The 16978-nt window shown below is 43.0% G+C and overlaps 1 protein-coding gene across 7 annotated transcripts in view; it reads right to left on the bottom strand.

Annotated features, from left to right (window-relative positions):
- Nucleotides 1-16978, bottom strand: part of TRAPPC9 (trafficking protein particle complex subunit 9) — a 579153-nt gene that overhangs the window by 511571 nt on the left and 50604 nt on the right. For all 7 annotated transcript variants that reach the window (XM_084848692.1, XM_084848698.1, XM_084848699.1 and 4 more), the window contains exons 10-12: nt 8866-8992; nt 7800-7945; nt 869-954 (exon numbers count right to left, since the gene is read on the bottom strand). In XM_084848692.1, the coding sequence (XP_084704818.1) occupies nt 869-954; nt 7800-7945; nt 8866-8992 (359 nt within the window). The remainder of the gene's footprint in view (nt 1-868; nt 955-7799; nt 7946-8865; nt 8993-16978) is intronic.

Raw genomic sequence — 16978 nt, 5'->3', positions numbered from 1 at the left:
ATACAAACCATTAAACTGCTGATTGCTTTACACAGAGAACAAACTTTTTAAGCATTTGATTAGTCTTATAAGGAAATTGACAATGTTGTATTTCTAATCGTTAGCGCTAAATGAATGGCATTATGATTATGCGGTGAGCACAATGATTTTTTTGCTAGGGTCTTATTTTTTATGGATGTCAGGGCTGAGTCATGGGCAGCAGTCTGGAGAAAGTCAGGAGCCAGGAACTTTTAGCTAGGATCAAAGAACAATCAGGAGCTGAGGACAGGCCAGAAGGCAGGACCAAAGAAGAAGCCAGGAGATCCAGGGGTGTGTCCATGCCCCTGATATCATTAAGCCTGCAGAGGGCTGGGTGATGGGTCCTCAGCCCCCCACCCCACCCCACCCCAAACTACTTCCCCACCCCAGGGTCACAGTCTTAAGATGGAAAGTGAGAGGGGTTGCAGACATTCAAATTAGGCTCTACTAAGTACTCCAAGATGGTTTCAACCTATACCTGGGACTCTCCCAAGGGTTGCTGGGAAGAACAAACGTACAGTGCTAGATTCCCCCATTTTTGAAAATATAAAATTCAGCTGCTTGCTCAAAACCATCCTATCCTTATATAAACCACACACAACTGATAGGTAGAAACAGAAGGAGAGAGAAACTAGACAGTTTTTATACAAAGCTGGAGATAATTTCAGAGGGTAAACTTAGTAAAAAAAAGTTAATGGAAGCCAAATTAGGATCATGCACTCCTATTCTACAGTGCCTCCAATCCCTTCAGCCAATTGCCCCGTCTCATCTTAACAGTTATTGGTAACATGAATAATAATCATTGTTAAAGCTAACCAGGATTTCAACTTAACCAAGATTTGAAACATACCATATTTTCTACACGAAGTTCAAAGGGCATTGGATTGTACACCATCAGCTGAACTTCACAAACATCTCCCTGGACCCACTGAAAGTCTATATCAAAACCACAAACACAGAAAGTTAGCTTCACAATTAAAAAAAAGACATGCACACTTAAACATCTCTGGGTTCCACATTACATTCCACCATCTAGCATCCCCACACTGGTATTTTATCAATAATGCCTACCCACATGTCCAAAGGGGAAAAGGCAATAAGCCTTTTAACTGATCATTCTGAACACTTGCAAATGTTTTTGGCTTGCTTGCGATTCAGAAAACTCTGTGGTGAAAATAGAATAATACTACTGTACACAGAATACAGCCTGAAACATCCATGATGTGCCCAGCTGTTCACACTAATATAGCAAACTAATATACCAACCTGCACACCTGATGATATCATGGGGAGAACAGGCAGTTTATTCAAATCCTATGTCACCCTGCATCTTTAGGAGGAATTTAGAATGAAGTCACATAGTTTTAACTACCTCCTAGCATTAAATCCATCTTTGTAATTTCATATGGCAAAGAATGTTCATTTTCAGACATACAGTCGGGGCCAGAAATATTGGAACAAAGGTAACTGTTTTGGCAGTTGGCCTCTGTACACCACCACATTGAAGTTGAAAGGAAACACACCCAGATGGGAGCGAAGTCAGGATTTTCAGCTGTAATTCAAGGGGTTTGACAAAAGTGGGGCACTAACCATTCAGGAAGGACAGCCAGTGGCATACACACACACCCATCATTGGTGGCTCATAAGTAATGGAACAAATGGCTGACAAGCAGCTCAATGGCCAGGTGTGGCCTGTTTCCTGGGTACCCCATGACCAATCAAGCAGATAAAAGGCCTGGAGGTGGTTCTGTGTGTTACATTTGCATTTGGTAGCTGTTCCCTGGAACTCCCAACATGAGGTCCAAAGAGGTGTCCATGCGAGTAAAGGAGGCCATCATTAGGCTGAGGAAACAACATAAAACCTCAAGAGAGATAGCAAAAACAGTGGGAGTGGCCAATACAACAGTTTGGAACATCCTGAAAAAGAAGGAATTAACTGGCAAGCTCAGCAGCAGCAAAAGGCCTGGAAGACCACGGAAGACAACTAAAGTGGATGACCGCAGAATTCTGCTCATGGTGAAGAGGAAGCCTTTCACAACATCTAGCCAGGTCAAGAACGCTCTTGAGGAAGTAGGCATGTCATTGTCAACACCTACAGTCAAGAGACGGCTTTATGAATGTAAATACAGAGGCTTCACAACAAGGTGCAAACCACTGGTAATGCTCAAGAACAGACAGGCCAGATTAGCCTTTGCTAGCAAACTCCTTAAAAAGCCTGCCCAGTTCCGGAATAAGATTCTTTGGACTGATGAAACCAAGATTAACTTGTACCAGAATGATGGGAAGAGAAACGTATGGAGAAGGAACAGCTCATGATCCAAAGCATACCACATCGTCTGTCAAACATGGTGGAGGCAGTGTTATGGCATGGGCATGTATGGCTGCCAATGGAACCGGGTCACTGGTGTTTATTGATGACCTGACTGCTGATAAAAGTAGCAGGATGAATTCTGAAGTGTATAGGGCTATACTTTCTGCTCAGATTCAGCCGAATGCTGCCAAACTGATAGGATGCCACTTCATATTGCAGATGGATCATGACCCAAAACATACAGCTAGCTACCCAAGAGTTTCTCAAGGCAAAGAAGTGGGATGTTCTTCAATGGCCAAGTCAGTCACCTGATCTCCACCCAATAGAGCATGCTTTTCACTTACTGAAGACAAGACTGAAGGCAGAAAGACCCACAAACAAGCAGCAGCTGAAGGCAGCTGCAGTAAAGGCCTGGCAAAGCATCTCGAGGGAGGAAACTCAGCACTGGGATTCATGTCCATGGGTTCCAGACTTCAGGCAGTCACTGACTGCAAAGGATTTTCATCCAGGTATTAAAGACGATCCTTAAGTCTGAAATGATGTTGGTTTGTTCCATTACTTATGAGCCACCAACGATGGGTGTGTGTGTGTATGCCACTGGCTGTACTTCCTGAATGGTTAGTGCCCCACTTTTGTCACACCCCTTGCATTACAGCTGAAAGGCCTGACTTTGCTCCCATCTGGGCGTGTCTCCTTTCAACTTCAATGTGGTGGTGTACAGAGGCCAACTGCCAAAACGGTTATCCTTGTTCCAATATTTCTGGCCCTGACTGTAGTAATAAACAATGCTCTAGTATTACGAGAATAAGCCTAACCTCTGCGGGGCTTATAAATTCCCACTCCTTCTCTGGCGCAGCTGCAAATTTGGAAGAATTCACTTCCATATTAGACTATCACAGCTTGGGTTTGGACCTGGCACTTAACTGTGGCTAACTGAAATTGTAGATGAAAATTTCCAATCTCCTTGGCACCACGCTGGAGGAGGAGGAGGAAGGGAGGAGCACGCCAGCATGACCTCCCTAGCAATTGTGCCGAGAAGTCATCTTCTACTTTGCAAAGCTTCAGTCTGATACCTGGCCTTACTACCAAGAGAACTAATCTAGTCTCGTGGCTAAGGGCATCTGGTGGTCTGGACATCCCAGTTCAAACATCGCCTCAGCCATTAACTCAATTGTTGTTGTTGTTGTTCAGTTGTTCAGTCGTGTCCGACTCTTCGTGACCCCATGGACCATAGCACGCCAGGACTTCCTGTCCTGCGCTCTCTCCCGGAGCGTGCTCAAGTTCATATTCATTGCATCCGTGATGCTATCTAGCCATCTCATCCTCTGCCATCCCCTTCTCCTTTTGCCTTCAGTCTTTCCCAGCATCAGGGTCTTTTCCAGGGAGTTTTCTCTTCGCATTAGGTGGCCAAAATATTGGAGCTTCAGCTTCATTATCTGTCCTTCCAATGAGCACTCAGGGTTGATTTCCTTTAGGATGGACTGATTTGACCTCCTTGCAGTCCAGGGGACTCGTAAGAGTCTTCTCCAGCACCACAGTTCGAAAGCATCAATTCTTCGGCGCTCAGCCTTCCTTATAGTCCAGCTCTCACAGCCATACATTACTACTGGGAAAACCATAGCTTTGATTAGACGGACCTTTGTCGGCAAGGTGATGTCTCTGCTTCTTACTATGCTGTCTAGGTTGGCCATAGCTTTCCTCCCAAGGAGCAAGCGTCTTTTAATTTCATGGCTACAGTCACCGTCTGCGGTGATTTTGGAGCCCAAGAAAGTAAAATCTGTCACTGCTTCCATTTCTTCCCCTTCTATATGCCAGGAAGTGATGGGGCCAGATGCCATGATCTTCGTTTTTTTAATGTTGAGTTTCAAACCAGCTTTTGCACTCTCCTCTTTCACCCTCAACAAGAGGCTCTTGAGATCCTCTTCGCTTTCTGCCATTAGGGTGGTATCGTCTGCATATCGGAGGTTGTTGATAATTCTCCCGGCAATCTTAATTCCGACCTGTGATTCATCCAACCCGGCATTTCTCATGATGTACTCTGCATATAAGTTAAATAAGCAGGGTGACAATATGCAGCCTTGTCGTACTCCTTTCCCAATTTTGAACCAATCGGTTGTTCCATGTCTGGTTCTTACTGTTGCTTCTTGACCCTCGTACAGGTTTCTCAGGAGACGGGTAAGGTGGTCTGGTACTCCCATCACTTTCAGAATTTGCCACAGTTTGTTGTGATCCACACAATCAAAGGCTTTAGCGTAGTCAATGAAGCAGAAATAGACGTTTTTCGGGAATTCTCTTGCTTTCTCCATGATGCAGCGAATGTTGGCGATTTGATCTCTAGTTCCTCTGCCTCTTCGAAACCCAGCTTGTACTTCCGGTAGTTCTCGGTTCGCATACTGCTGAAGCCTAGCTTGTAGGATTTTGAGCATCACCTTGCTGGCATGTGAAATGAGCGCAATTGTGCGGTAGTTTGAACACTCTTTGGCGTTGCCCTTCTTTGGAATTGGAATGTAAACTGACCTTTTCCAGTCTTGTGGCCACTGTTGAGTGTTCCAGATTTGTTGGCATATTGAATGCAGCACTTTAACAGCATCATCTTTTAGGATTTTAAATAGCTCGGCTGGAATACTGTCATCTCCGCTAGTTTTGTTGTTACTAATGCTTCCTAAGGCCCACTTGACTTCACTCTCTAGGATGTCCGGCTCAAGTTCAGTGACCGCACTATCATGGCTATCAGGGACATTCAGATCTTCCCTGTATAGTTCTTCTGTGTATTCTTGCCACCTCTTCTTAATCTCATCTGCTTCTGTTAGGTCCCTGCCTTCTTTGTCCTTGATCATGCCCGTCTTTGCACAAAACGTTCCCTTGAGATCTCCAATTTTCTTGAAGAGATCTCTAGTCTTTCCCATTCTGTTGTTTTCCTCGATTTCTTTGCATTGTTCATTTAAGAAGGCCTTCTTGTCTCTCCTTGCTATTCTCTGGAACTCTGCATTCAGTTGGGTATATCTTCCCCTTTCTCCCTTGCTTTTCGCTTCCCTTCTTTCGTGAGCTACTTGTAAAGCCTCATCAGACAGCCACTTGGCTTTCTTGCATTTCTTTTTCTTTGGGACGGATTTCGTTGCTGCCTCCTGAACAATGTTACGGACCTCCGTCCATAGTTCCTCAGGCACTCTGTCTATCAGGTCTAATCCCTGAAATCTATTCCTCACCTCCACTGTATATTCAGAAGGGATATGACTGAGGTCATACCTGAACGGTTTAGTGGTTTTCCCTACGTTCTTCAATTTAAGCCGAAATTTTGCAAGAAGCAGCTCATGATCTGAGCCACAGTCAGCTCCAGGTCTTGTTTTTACTGACTGTATGGAGCTTCTCCATCTTTGGCTGCAAAGGACATAATCAATCTGATTTCGATATTAACCATCTGGTGATGTCCATGTGTAGAGTCGCCTCTTGTGCTGTTGGAAAAGAGTGTTTGCTATGATCAGCATGTTCTCTTGGCAAAACTCTATTAGCTTTTGTCCTGCTTCATTTTGTACACCAAGGCCATGCCTGCCTGTTATCCCGGTGATTTCTTGACTTCCTACTTTAGCATTCCAATCCCCTATGATGAAGAGGACGTCTTTTTTTGGTGTTAGTTCTAGAAGGTGTTGTAGGTCTTCATAGAACCGATCAACCTCAGCTTCTTCGGCCTCAGTGGTTGGGGCATAGACTTGAATTACTGTGATGTTGAATGGTTTGCCTTGGATTCGTACTGAGATCATTCTATCATTTTTAAGATTGTACCCCAGTACTGCTTTTCCCACCCTTTTGTTGACTATGAGTGCTACTCCATTTCTTCGAAGGGATTCTTGCCCACAATAGTAGATATGATGGTCACCTGAATTAAATTCGCCCATGCCTGTCCATTTGAGTTTGCTGATTCCCAAGATGTCGATGTTCAATCTTGCCATCTCATGTTTGACCACCTCCAGCTTACCTTGATTCATTGATCTGACATTCCAGGTTCCTAAACAATATTGTTCTTTACAGCATCGGATTTTCTTTTCACCGCCAGACACATCCACAGCTGAGTGTCCTTTCGGCTTTGGCCCAGCCGCTTCACTCTTTCTGGCGCTACTTGGAAATACCCTCTGCTCTTCCCCAGTAGCATATTGGACACCTTCCGACCTGAGGGGCTCATCTTCCGGCGTCATATCTTTTAGCCTTGTGATACGGTCCATGGGGTTTTCTTGGCAAGAATACTGGAGTGGGTTGCCATTTCCTTCTCCAGTGGACCACATTTTGTCAGAACTCTCCGCCATGACCTGTCCGTCTTGGGTGGCCCTGCACGGCATAGCTTATGGCTTCACTGAGTTACGCAAGCCCCTTCGCCACAACAAGGCAGTGATCCATGAAGGGGCATTAACTCAATAGGTGGCCATAAACAAGCCACTGTGTATAGACATTAATGGAAACCATTTTGGGAGGTTTATGCTTTATTTAAATTATTGTTAGATCACCTTTAAGGAAGGAAGTCTTATCTAAAAGGGCTTGCCTACAAGCAGTATAGAACTATCATGTCACAGCCCCCTACTTGCAATATGGGGATAATAATACTAGTGTACCTTAAGAGTTGTTAGAAGAATTGCTGAGAAAATATGTGTGAAGTAACTTGAACACCAGAAATGTGTTAGAGAGTGCAAAGCATTACCACAAGTAAGTGAACAATTTGGAGCCTTGTACAGTTAAATCACTCTGTGAACTCACCCAACTATAATTAGATGACCATTTTAACACACATTTTTGAAATAGTTTGGGCATTTAGACAAGAAAGACAGGAGCATATTTATTGATCGTTATTTACATTCAATTACAAGTTATTCAGAGCATTTCTATACAAAGCAAGACAGATGGAGCTGGAGGGGCAGGACAGGCTGGAAGAAAGTGGCAGGAGTTGACCAGCTGTGAGCAGAGCTTTGAGCACCACTTCTTCTGGCAGTGAACCAGCTCTTTACTAAAAACTACTTTGTCTTTTTGAACATGAACAACACTACTAGGCTAGAACATTTTGATCTTTAGGTAACCTCGTTTTCATTATTAAATTATGCTAACCTATCCCACCATATCTATAATCACTCTGGTTCTCAGGCATTCAATAGGTACTAAAAGTCTGAAAGAAAACATTTTTATTAGGTATTCTTGCAGGTATTTTTAATGATTCTATAAAAAGGTACACTACTTGCAGCAGGGGACTAACTCATCGTGAGCTGGAAACAAAGTCAAGATGGATATAAGATGTCCATGCCAAGTTGTTTAGTCAGTTTTATAATAAGAGGAAATAGCATATTGATCCAAAAACTAGCAATAACTATTTGATTCAATTTGCAGAATGAAAGCCAGCAACCAACAGTGATATACCACATACAGAAGAGCAACTGCATACAGAAGCCAGATGCATTTTTAAAATAATGAGTATCAGAAACCATTTTCCCACCTATTTTTTTACTTCGCTCCTCTCCACGACTGTGAGCAATTATGGGAGAATATATAAAGGGACTCTTGGCTGACATGTTCTGACACAGCAAGCTTTTCATTTTCTGAGGCCGAAGACTAACAGGGAGGTTTAAGAGCTTGACAGATCTGTTAAATGAACAACAATTGTTTTTATATAGGATTACGGTGAGCAAACGTTAACTGTTACTTAGCAGAGACAAATAAAATGATAGATGCACTGAGGTCTGCTCCACAGTTGTCCAAAGCAGGGCATTTAGCATGGTGGTGCCCACGGTGTGGAATGATCTTCCCCAGAGATTAGACATGTAGTGACACCTTTTATATTTAGGCACAGGTTGAAGACTCATCTGCTTATGCAAGCCTTCCTTGTGTCATTTAGCCTACCATCTTATGCATTTGTAGATACAATATATTCTATGTGTAGGTTTTATATGTTTATGTTTTTATGATTTGTGTACACCACTTTGAAATTTGTACATGTAAGCCACGTAAATAAATAAAAACAATTAAAAAACAATTAAAAACAAGTTGCAAAAGAGACAGAAGGAGAAAATAGAAAGGCATAACAAATAAAGAAAAACTGAGAGGCAAAAATATAACTTTTCCCCCTTCTCTCTAGCTGCAATGTCAGTTGGAAACGAATTAAGGGGAAGACAGGAGCCACACTCCCCTGAGTGTGTGATCAGAGGGTGAGCATAGGGTGCTCCTCAAAACTCTTCTCTAGCTTTAGAAGCCTCCCAAATTAGGCTCTGTGCTGGCACAGCAACTGTATATGGGACTGCACAGAGATCATAAAGAAGAAAGTGCAGTTTTAGTTACTACAGACAGAAATGTATTCTCCTCAGCACAATAACTTCTTTTACACAAGGGGTTCCAGCCCTCCACACTAAGGGAAGGACAGAAACTGGCCCACTCTACTGCAGCTCTCCAGAATGCTCTATAGGGTACCCTGGGTGTCATATGGGTCATAACAAACATTTTAATGCCCACAATGCCAAGTAGGAAAACTGACAGACCCAAGTAATTGAATTGTAAGAGGTGGTTACCTTACAATGGGAAGTTTCGTGAAAGGAACAGGGGGGAGCTTTAAGCCATCTGGAAGTGTGATGAATTCCATTGTCCCAGGGCATTTTGATGTATAGTTTTCTAGACTCTGTGTTACATCCTTCTTTTCTGCAAGGAGGTAAAAATTTTCCATTACAGTTGTCTCAAAATTGTAAGCACAAGCACATCATTTATCCACTTACCGAAACCTTTTTCTTGATTTTGCACTGTACTGTGATACACGGCATTACCTCAGTTTTCTTTTAAAGTTTATATAGTACTGTTTGGCACATAACAGGCATATCCAACTACAATCTAGATAATTTTCAAGTCATTTCTAAATCAATTATTGTCAGTTCCTCTGAAACTGTATTTTTCAGGTATTTTTACCCATTTCAGTCCACTCGCAAAATTAGCTGCTAATAAATAAATATTATATTATTGTTACTGTACATGGTCCTTTACAGAATAAGCAAAAACAAAACAAAACAGGCCTCTACCCCAAGGAGCACTGAATCTTGATTTCAAGGGTGGGGGAGAAAAGAAGGAACAGCTGTTATGCAGACTTAGTCCTCATCCCAAACTGAAAGTATGCCTAATAGGGCTTTATAGAAAATGTGGGATTTGAAGAGTTTTGAAAGAAATGGAGAAGTTGGTACAACATATGTATTCTGGGGAAAACGGAAATCCAAAATGAAAAGTTCCATGTTCTGGCTCCTGTCTTTTCCTGTGAATTTGCCATTCTTTGGGGGAAAGCAGAGGAAGGGAGTATCACCAGCAGCATGAATATTTTCTGACGGGCTCTTCCAAATACAGGATCAATCCTCCAGCAAAATTAGCTAGAAATCAAGTTTCTAAACTTTTAGTAGACCTTCCCTCTTAGTCCAATTATAACATGGACTGAAGTCAAACTGACAAAGAAGTTACCCGGTACCTAGCAGTCCAGGTAATAGCACAACATAGCAGGGCTGTAAGTCACACCCAAACCAAAGCACTGCATAAAATACATAAAAGAATGATTAAGTATGTGTAGGTGCATGTGGGTGTTGGTGTGTGTGTGGGGGGTCAATCCAAAAAATACGAAACCAGGAAATGTATATCTACCTCTGGCATTAACAGAGAAGCAGCCAAAGGCAAGGGAAAGGTAATAGGTAGCATAGTGCAAAACAATACACCTTTTCCATGCCCACAACCACCTCCCTCCCTCCAATCCTCCCCACCATTTCCTACATCCCTCCCATGCAGGTCTCTAGTGATGTTGTTCTGTGAATGGACATAGGAAGGAAAAGATGATGAGCCATAGAAAAAGAACAACTGCCTTTTATGCAATTCTTAACTGCATATTGGGGAACAGGGATATCACAGAGGAAGAGGAAGAGTGGTGTATGTGTTGAAGGACAGCAGTGGTTGAATCCCTAGAGCAGCACTGTGTGGGTCTCCACAGCGGAGGATTTAGATGATATACACTTTAGCGGAACTTTCCGGATGTCCAGGGCAATGTTTGATATTTTCTGGATGTCCAGGGCAATGTTTGATGTTTGCCAATGAGGTATATCCTAAGAACATAAGAAGAACCATGATGGATCAGACCAAGGGTCCATCTAGTCCAGCATTCTGTTCACACAGTGGCCAACCAGCTGTCAACCAGGAACCCACAAGCAGGCCATGAGCACAACAGCACCCTCCCACCCATGCTCCCCAACAACTGGCGTACACAGGCTCACTGCCTCTGGTACCAGAGGTAGCACATAGCCACCAAGACTAATAGCCATTGATAGACAAATTCCTGGAGGAAAAAGCTAACTCCCTTTTAAAGCAATCCAAATTGGTGGCCATCACTACAGCCTGTGGTAATGAATTCCATAGTTTAACTCTGCGCTGTGTGAAGAAGTCCTTCCTTTTATCTGTCCTGAGTCTCTCCCAATCAGCTTCATGGGATGACCCTGGGTTCTAGTATTTTGAGAGAGGGAGAAAAATGTCTCCCTATCCACATTATCCACACCATGAATAATTTTGAACACCTCTATCATGTCTCCTCTTATCCTCCTTTTTTCCAAGCTAAACAATCCCATCTGTTGTAACCTCTCAGAGGGGAGATGCTCCAGCCCCTTGATCATTTTAGTTGCCCTATTCTGCACTTTTTCCAGCTCTATAATATCTTTTTTTAGATGTATCTCCTGTTATCCAAAGACAGGACACCGTACTGTGGAGGGCACTTCCAGTGAGGGAGGGGCTCACCATCACAGTGTGCAAGCCAGCTTTCAACCTCAGCTACAATCCCCTCAGCACTACCTTTGTGGTAGGTAAATCCACTGCCTGTGAAATCTTTTGTGAGATGGTACACATCCTGAACAAGCTGTACCTTGCAGACACAATAAAGTTGGGTGAGAAGAGGAGAGCATTTCAGAGTTTCAGAGAGCTGGTGTTTCCCTGCGCTGCAAGTGCACTAGACCCCTCTCATGTGGTTCAGAGTACTACAACCATAAGTGTTTCTTCAGCATGGTACTGGAACCTGTGGTCGACACTAAAGAAAGGTTCATGGACGTCTATGCAGTTGTATCCAGCAGAAGCATTACACAGCCATGTTCTGGATTTCCCCAATGGCAGATAAGCTGTCAGACAGTACCTTCTTCAGCAGGCCACCTGTCACAGTTAATGGAGTTCCAATGCACCCACTCATCCTTGGAGACCATGCTATCATACTATAACTTGGGTCATGGCTCCATACTGTTCCTTAAGAAAAACAAGGAGAAAAGATTTAACTACTGCTAGCAAAGCAACGCTACTGGGGGAAAGAGCTTTTGGGCAGCTGAAAGCGAGGTGGAGGTCCCTTTACACACATCTGGATCTCACAGCTGACATGATTGTAGCATGTGGCATTGTAACATGTGAGAGATGAGAGATGTACTCCTGGAAGATATCCCGCAGCTTCCCAGCCCTGGGGTGGAGGGTGATTACATCCCTTTATAAGGCCAACAATCACAGCAACCTCCTCATCCACAGAACTCCTGTTCTGAGACTGTAGCACACCAGGAGGTATGACCCACCCAGGCTAGTATAGCACAATTCATCTGGGGTGATGATCCACACATTAACCACAGTTACTGACTACTACTTTCCAGCATATGTACAACTTAAGCTCTGCCTTCACCTCCACTTAAAAGCTGGTTCTGAATCTTCCATGCATCCCTTCCCTCTTGCAATTTATGTTATATGTAGTTGATCAAATACTTAAGTAGAATCACCTGCATGTGTAACGCTAAGGATAATCAACAAGTACATTTTTCCTTTCCTTTGAATCTGTTGTCATCAATGCTTCACCTGAAACAGGTACCAGTGTGTATAGGTTCATAGTTGGGTGGCTGGGATGCAAGTACTAATTGCGCTAGTAAACATCAGGTGTGATGGTGGAGAGTAATTTCTCTTCATCTGTAGAAGGATTGCTCAGCCATGGCATTGTGGAGGGCTTAACATAGCTGGAAATTATAGGACTGGGAGCATGGGACAGGTGGGTTTTGATTCCAAAAGGTTCTGAAATTCATGTATTTGGTATTTAGAGCCTCTCAGGCTCAGTTCCCCAGAATGGGAATGATGGCAATAAACTTCACCTGGACAATCTGAGGGCAAGCTCAGATCATACAGCAATCTGCAACTCTAAAAACAGCTACAAAAATGGTAAATAATGACAGCACAAACAACCTCTTTGCATCATGTCAACACTGGTAATATACACATGAAATACACTGATGACTGTAATAGTGATAATATTTAAAGATATTCAGAAACATTTCCAAACTCACAGAATGGAGCATCAAAAGTCACGCAGAAAATATTTTAGTTTTAATCAGAACAACTTAAACCTGCATCCCAAAATATATGTTGTTTTGCTTCTCACCATTATAATTAACCAGTTGACACAAGGAAAAAAAGCTAATGAGTTACTCAAAGACAAGTTGCAGGCACTTTCAATTAACCAACATACTTTTCAGCACATTAAACGAGCTCATTAGCCAAATGTGAGATAAGCAATTCTTTACTTTCATTCATAAATTAATACCAAATATTACTTTTTTACTAGATCCCCTGCTCAGTGTGATTATATCCTCAATTATTTCAGCCTTTAGATCAATTATCCAACATTTATTTAAGAAATTGTTTTCTGTAACTATCGAATATAACTTGTGTAATTCACTGTTAAATCCAAATGGCATATTATAACTAATGTTGAATACAGAGCTGAAAAACAAAACATCTGAAGGATGTTTTCAGTGGGAGGACTTTTCTTGTAACAGTATCTAAGAAATCTCCAACTTTCCAGAATTGAAGCTGCTGTTCCCTCTGAAATACCAATTATGAATGAAGTTGATGAGGATATATGAATCCACAGAGAGCTGAATGCAACAGAGCCTGAAAATTACAATACAGAGTGTACATCCCAGACAGTTACAAAGCCTGCTGTAAACACATTCATGTGCACAACACAGTTTTTTTAAATGCACTACTGCAGGGGTCCAGAGAATGGTCTTAATCTGTAGGCCTGTGAAAAGTCAGTAGCTCTGGGGTTGATCACTATCTGGATGGAGAAAACTATGTAGGAATCTCAATCAGTGCTTGAATTAAGGCAAGGAAAAGTAATGCGGCCCTTAATGAAATGCACAAGCCCCGTCATTGATCCCCTCCCCCCACCATTTGAGCCAAATCACAACGAGCCTTCTAGAAACCATAGGTAAGACAGCCAGCCCCTCACCTGACAATAATTCAAGCACTGATCTAAGATACAGCAGTATATGATCCCTGAAGGACAAAACGGATGTAAACTGAACAAGTAAGAGTCATGTGGCAAATTAGATCAGCCCTACATTACGTAGGGGGAAAGTTACAGGGTAGCTTAAAATTATTACACTATCACATGATAATATCAAATCAAGAAAGGATTCTCAGTCTTAAGCACTAAATACATTCTTTGCATGTATATTGTGTATGGTACAACACAGCAAAACCTGACTTTAGGATCTCCATTTTTGTAATATAGAAGATACTAAAAATTAGCTATCACTTGCCTGCCTTTGGCTGCGCTCCTGTAATCTCAGATAGTGGAAACAATCCACTATTGTTTGTGCAAGCAATATTTGCACAAACAATACAACTTCCATGGAGGAAGTAAAAGGCCTGGAAAAAATTGGCTGGAAAAAAATTTTGGCTGGAAAAAATTTCACAGAAGAACTAAGGGCAGGAGAAGCTAGGAAGGTATGTGAGCAAGGAGGTACGCTGACTGTCTGGGAAAACTGTGTGGGGAAAGGTCCAGGGTGTTTGAAGGAAGAGAGAAAAAGTAAGAAAGTGGACTGAAAAGCAGGAACTTCAGGAACAATGGAAAGCCATTTCCTGCCTCCCCCAAGGGAGAGATCATCAGGTTGCTTACCTGTAACTGTAGTTCTTCAAGTGGCCATCTGTGCATTCACACATATGGGCTCTGCACCTGCGCAGAGACTTGTTCGGGAAACTTCCAAGCTGCAGAGTTTTTTGGCAGGAACCCCTCCCCTACTGCCTATGGCATATATAGCGTGGGTTCCCGCCTTCCCCTCAGTTCCTTGAGACCGTAAGAGTCCCGGACCGGACTATGATCATAGAATCATAGAATAGTAGGGTTAGAAGAGGCCTACAAGACCATCGAGTCCAACCCCCTGCTCAATGCAGGAATCCAAGTCAGAGCATCCCCAACAGATGGCTGTCCAGCCTCATCTTGAATGCCTCCAGTGCGGGAGAGCCCACCACCTCCCTAGGTCATTGTTTCCATTGTCGTATTGCTCTAACAGTCAGGAAGCTTTTCCTGATGTTCAGCCAGAATCTGGCTTCCTGTCACTGGAGCCCATTATTTCATGTCCTGCATTCTGGGATGATGGAGAAGAGATCCTGGCCTTCCTCTCTGTGACAACCTTTCAAGGACTTGAAGAGCGCTATCGTATCTCCCCTCAGTCTTCTCTTCTCAAGGCTAAACATGCCCAGTTCTTTCAGTCTCTCTTCATAGGGCTTTGTTTCCAGTCCCCTGATCATCTTTGTTGCCCTCCTCTGAACCCTCTCCAGTTTGTCTGCAACCTTCTTAAAATGTGGTGCCCAGAACTGGACACAGTACTCCAGATGAAGCCTAACCAGTGCTGAGTAGAGGGGAACTAGTACTTCCAGGGATTTGGAAGCTATGCTTCTATTAATGCAGCCCAAAATAGCATTGGCCGTTTTTGCAGCAACATCACATTGTTGGCTCATATTCAGCTTGTGATCGACAACAATTCCAAGATCTTTCTCGCTTGTAGTGTTGTTGAGCCACGTATCCCACATCTTGTAACTGTGCATTTGGTTTCTTTTTCCTAGGTGCAGAACTTGGCATTTACCCCTATTAAATGTCATTCTCTTGTTTTCTGCCCAGCACTCCAGTCTATCAAGATCACTTTGAATTTTGTTTCTCTCTTCCAAAGTATTAGCTATCCCGCCCAATTTTGTGTCATCTGCAAATCTGATCAGCATTCCCTGCACCTCCTCCTCCAAGTCATTAATAAAAATGTTGATGAGCACTGGGCCCAGGACTGAGCCCTGCAGTACCCCGCTCATTACCTCTCCCCAGTTTGAGAAGATCCCACTGATAAGCACTGTTTGAGTCCAGTTCTGTAGCCAACTGTAGATCCACCTGATCACTGTTTCATCTAGCCCACTTTGAGCTAGTTTGCTCATGGGGATATCATGGGGCACTTTGTTGAAAACTTTGCTGAAGTTGAGGTATATTATGTCCACAGTATTCCCACAGTCCACAAGCGAGGTTACCTGATCAAAAAATGAGATCAGATTCGTCTGGCAGGATTTGTTCTTGACAAATCCATGTTGGCTTCGAGTAATCACTGCGTTGATTTCAAGGTGCTTACAGATAGATTGCTTTATCGTCTGCTCCAGAATTTTCCCAGGGACTAATGTCAGACTGACTGGTCTGTAATTCCCAGGTTCCTCCTTTTTATCCTTTTTGAAGATAGGGACAACATTAGTCCTCCTCCAATCATATGGCACTTCACCCATCCGCCATAGTTTCTCAAAGATAATAGATAGTGGTTCTTAGAGCTCTTCTGCCAGTTCCTTTATGACTCTAGGATGCAGTTCATCTGGCCCTGGAGATTTGAACTCATTCAAAGTAATTAGGTGTTCCTTGACCATATGCCTATTGATCTCAAGTTGCAATCCTGCCCCTTCAGCCTGTACTTCGCCTTTGCCAGGGGGGTCATAGACTCTCTTTTGGGAGAAGACTGAGCCAAAGTAGGAATTGAGCATTTCTGCCTTTTTTTTGTCATCTGTTATCATTTTGCCATCCTTATTTAATAGCTGAACCACCATTTCTTTCCTCCGTCTTTTACTACGCACATATCTGAAGAAAGCTTTTTTGTTGCTTTTAGCATCCCTCGCTAACCTCAGCTCATTCTCAGCTTTAGCGTTCCTGACGCCATCCCTGCAATTCTGTGCTACCTGCCTGTACTCTTCCTTTGTTGCTTTGGCCTTCTCTCCACTTCCTATATGTGTCCTTTTTGGTTTTCAGGTCATCTCAGCTTTTTGTTAAGCCACATTGGCTTCTTCTGTTGTCTTCCAACTTTTCTTCTTGTTGGAATTGTTTGCAATTGTGACTTGAGAATTTCCTTTTTTAAAAACGCTCACCCATCTTGGACTCCTTTTCTCATTAGAGTCGCTTGCCATGGGACCTTACTTATCATTGGTCTGAGTTTATTAAAATCAGCTTTCCTAAAATCCAGGGTACGCATTTGGCTACCCTCGGCTTTTGCTTCCTTTAGATCCAAGAACCCAAGTATAACATGGTCGCTTTCCCCCCAGAGTTCCTGTAACTGCTACTTTACCCACTAAGTCATCTCTGTTGGTTAGGATCAAGTCAAAGATAGCCAATCCTCTAGTTCCTTCCTGTACTTTCTGTAGGAGGATGTTATCCGCCACACAAGTCAGGAATTTCCTGGAGGGGCCATGTTTTGCAGAATGTGTCTCCCAACAAATATCGGGGAAACTGAAGTCCCCCATTACTACTACTACTACTACAACTGAAGTCCCCCATTACTACTTCCTTGAAACACTGGC

Source organism: Heloderma suspectum, chromosome 4 (assembly GCF_057233095.1).
Source record: "Heloderma suspectum isolate Gila_16-S chromosome 4, 16-S_ref, whole genome shotgun sequence".
In the NCBI taxonomy this organism is placed as follows: Eukaryota; Metazoa; Chordata; class Lepidosauria; order Squamata; family Helodermatidae; genus Heloderma; species Heloderma suspectum.
This window is presented reverse-complemented; position numbering and strand designations above follow the sequence as displayed.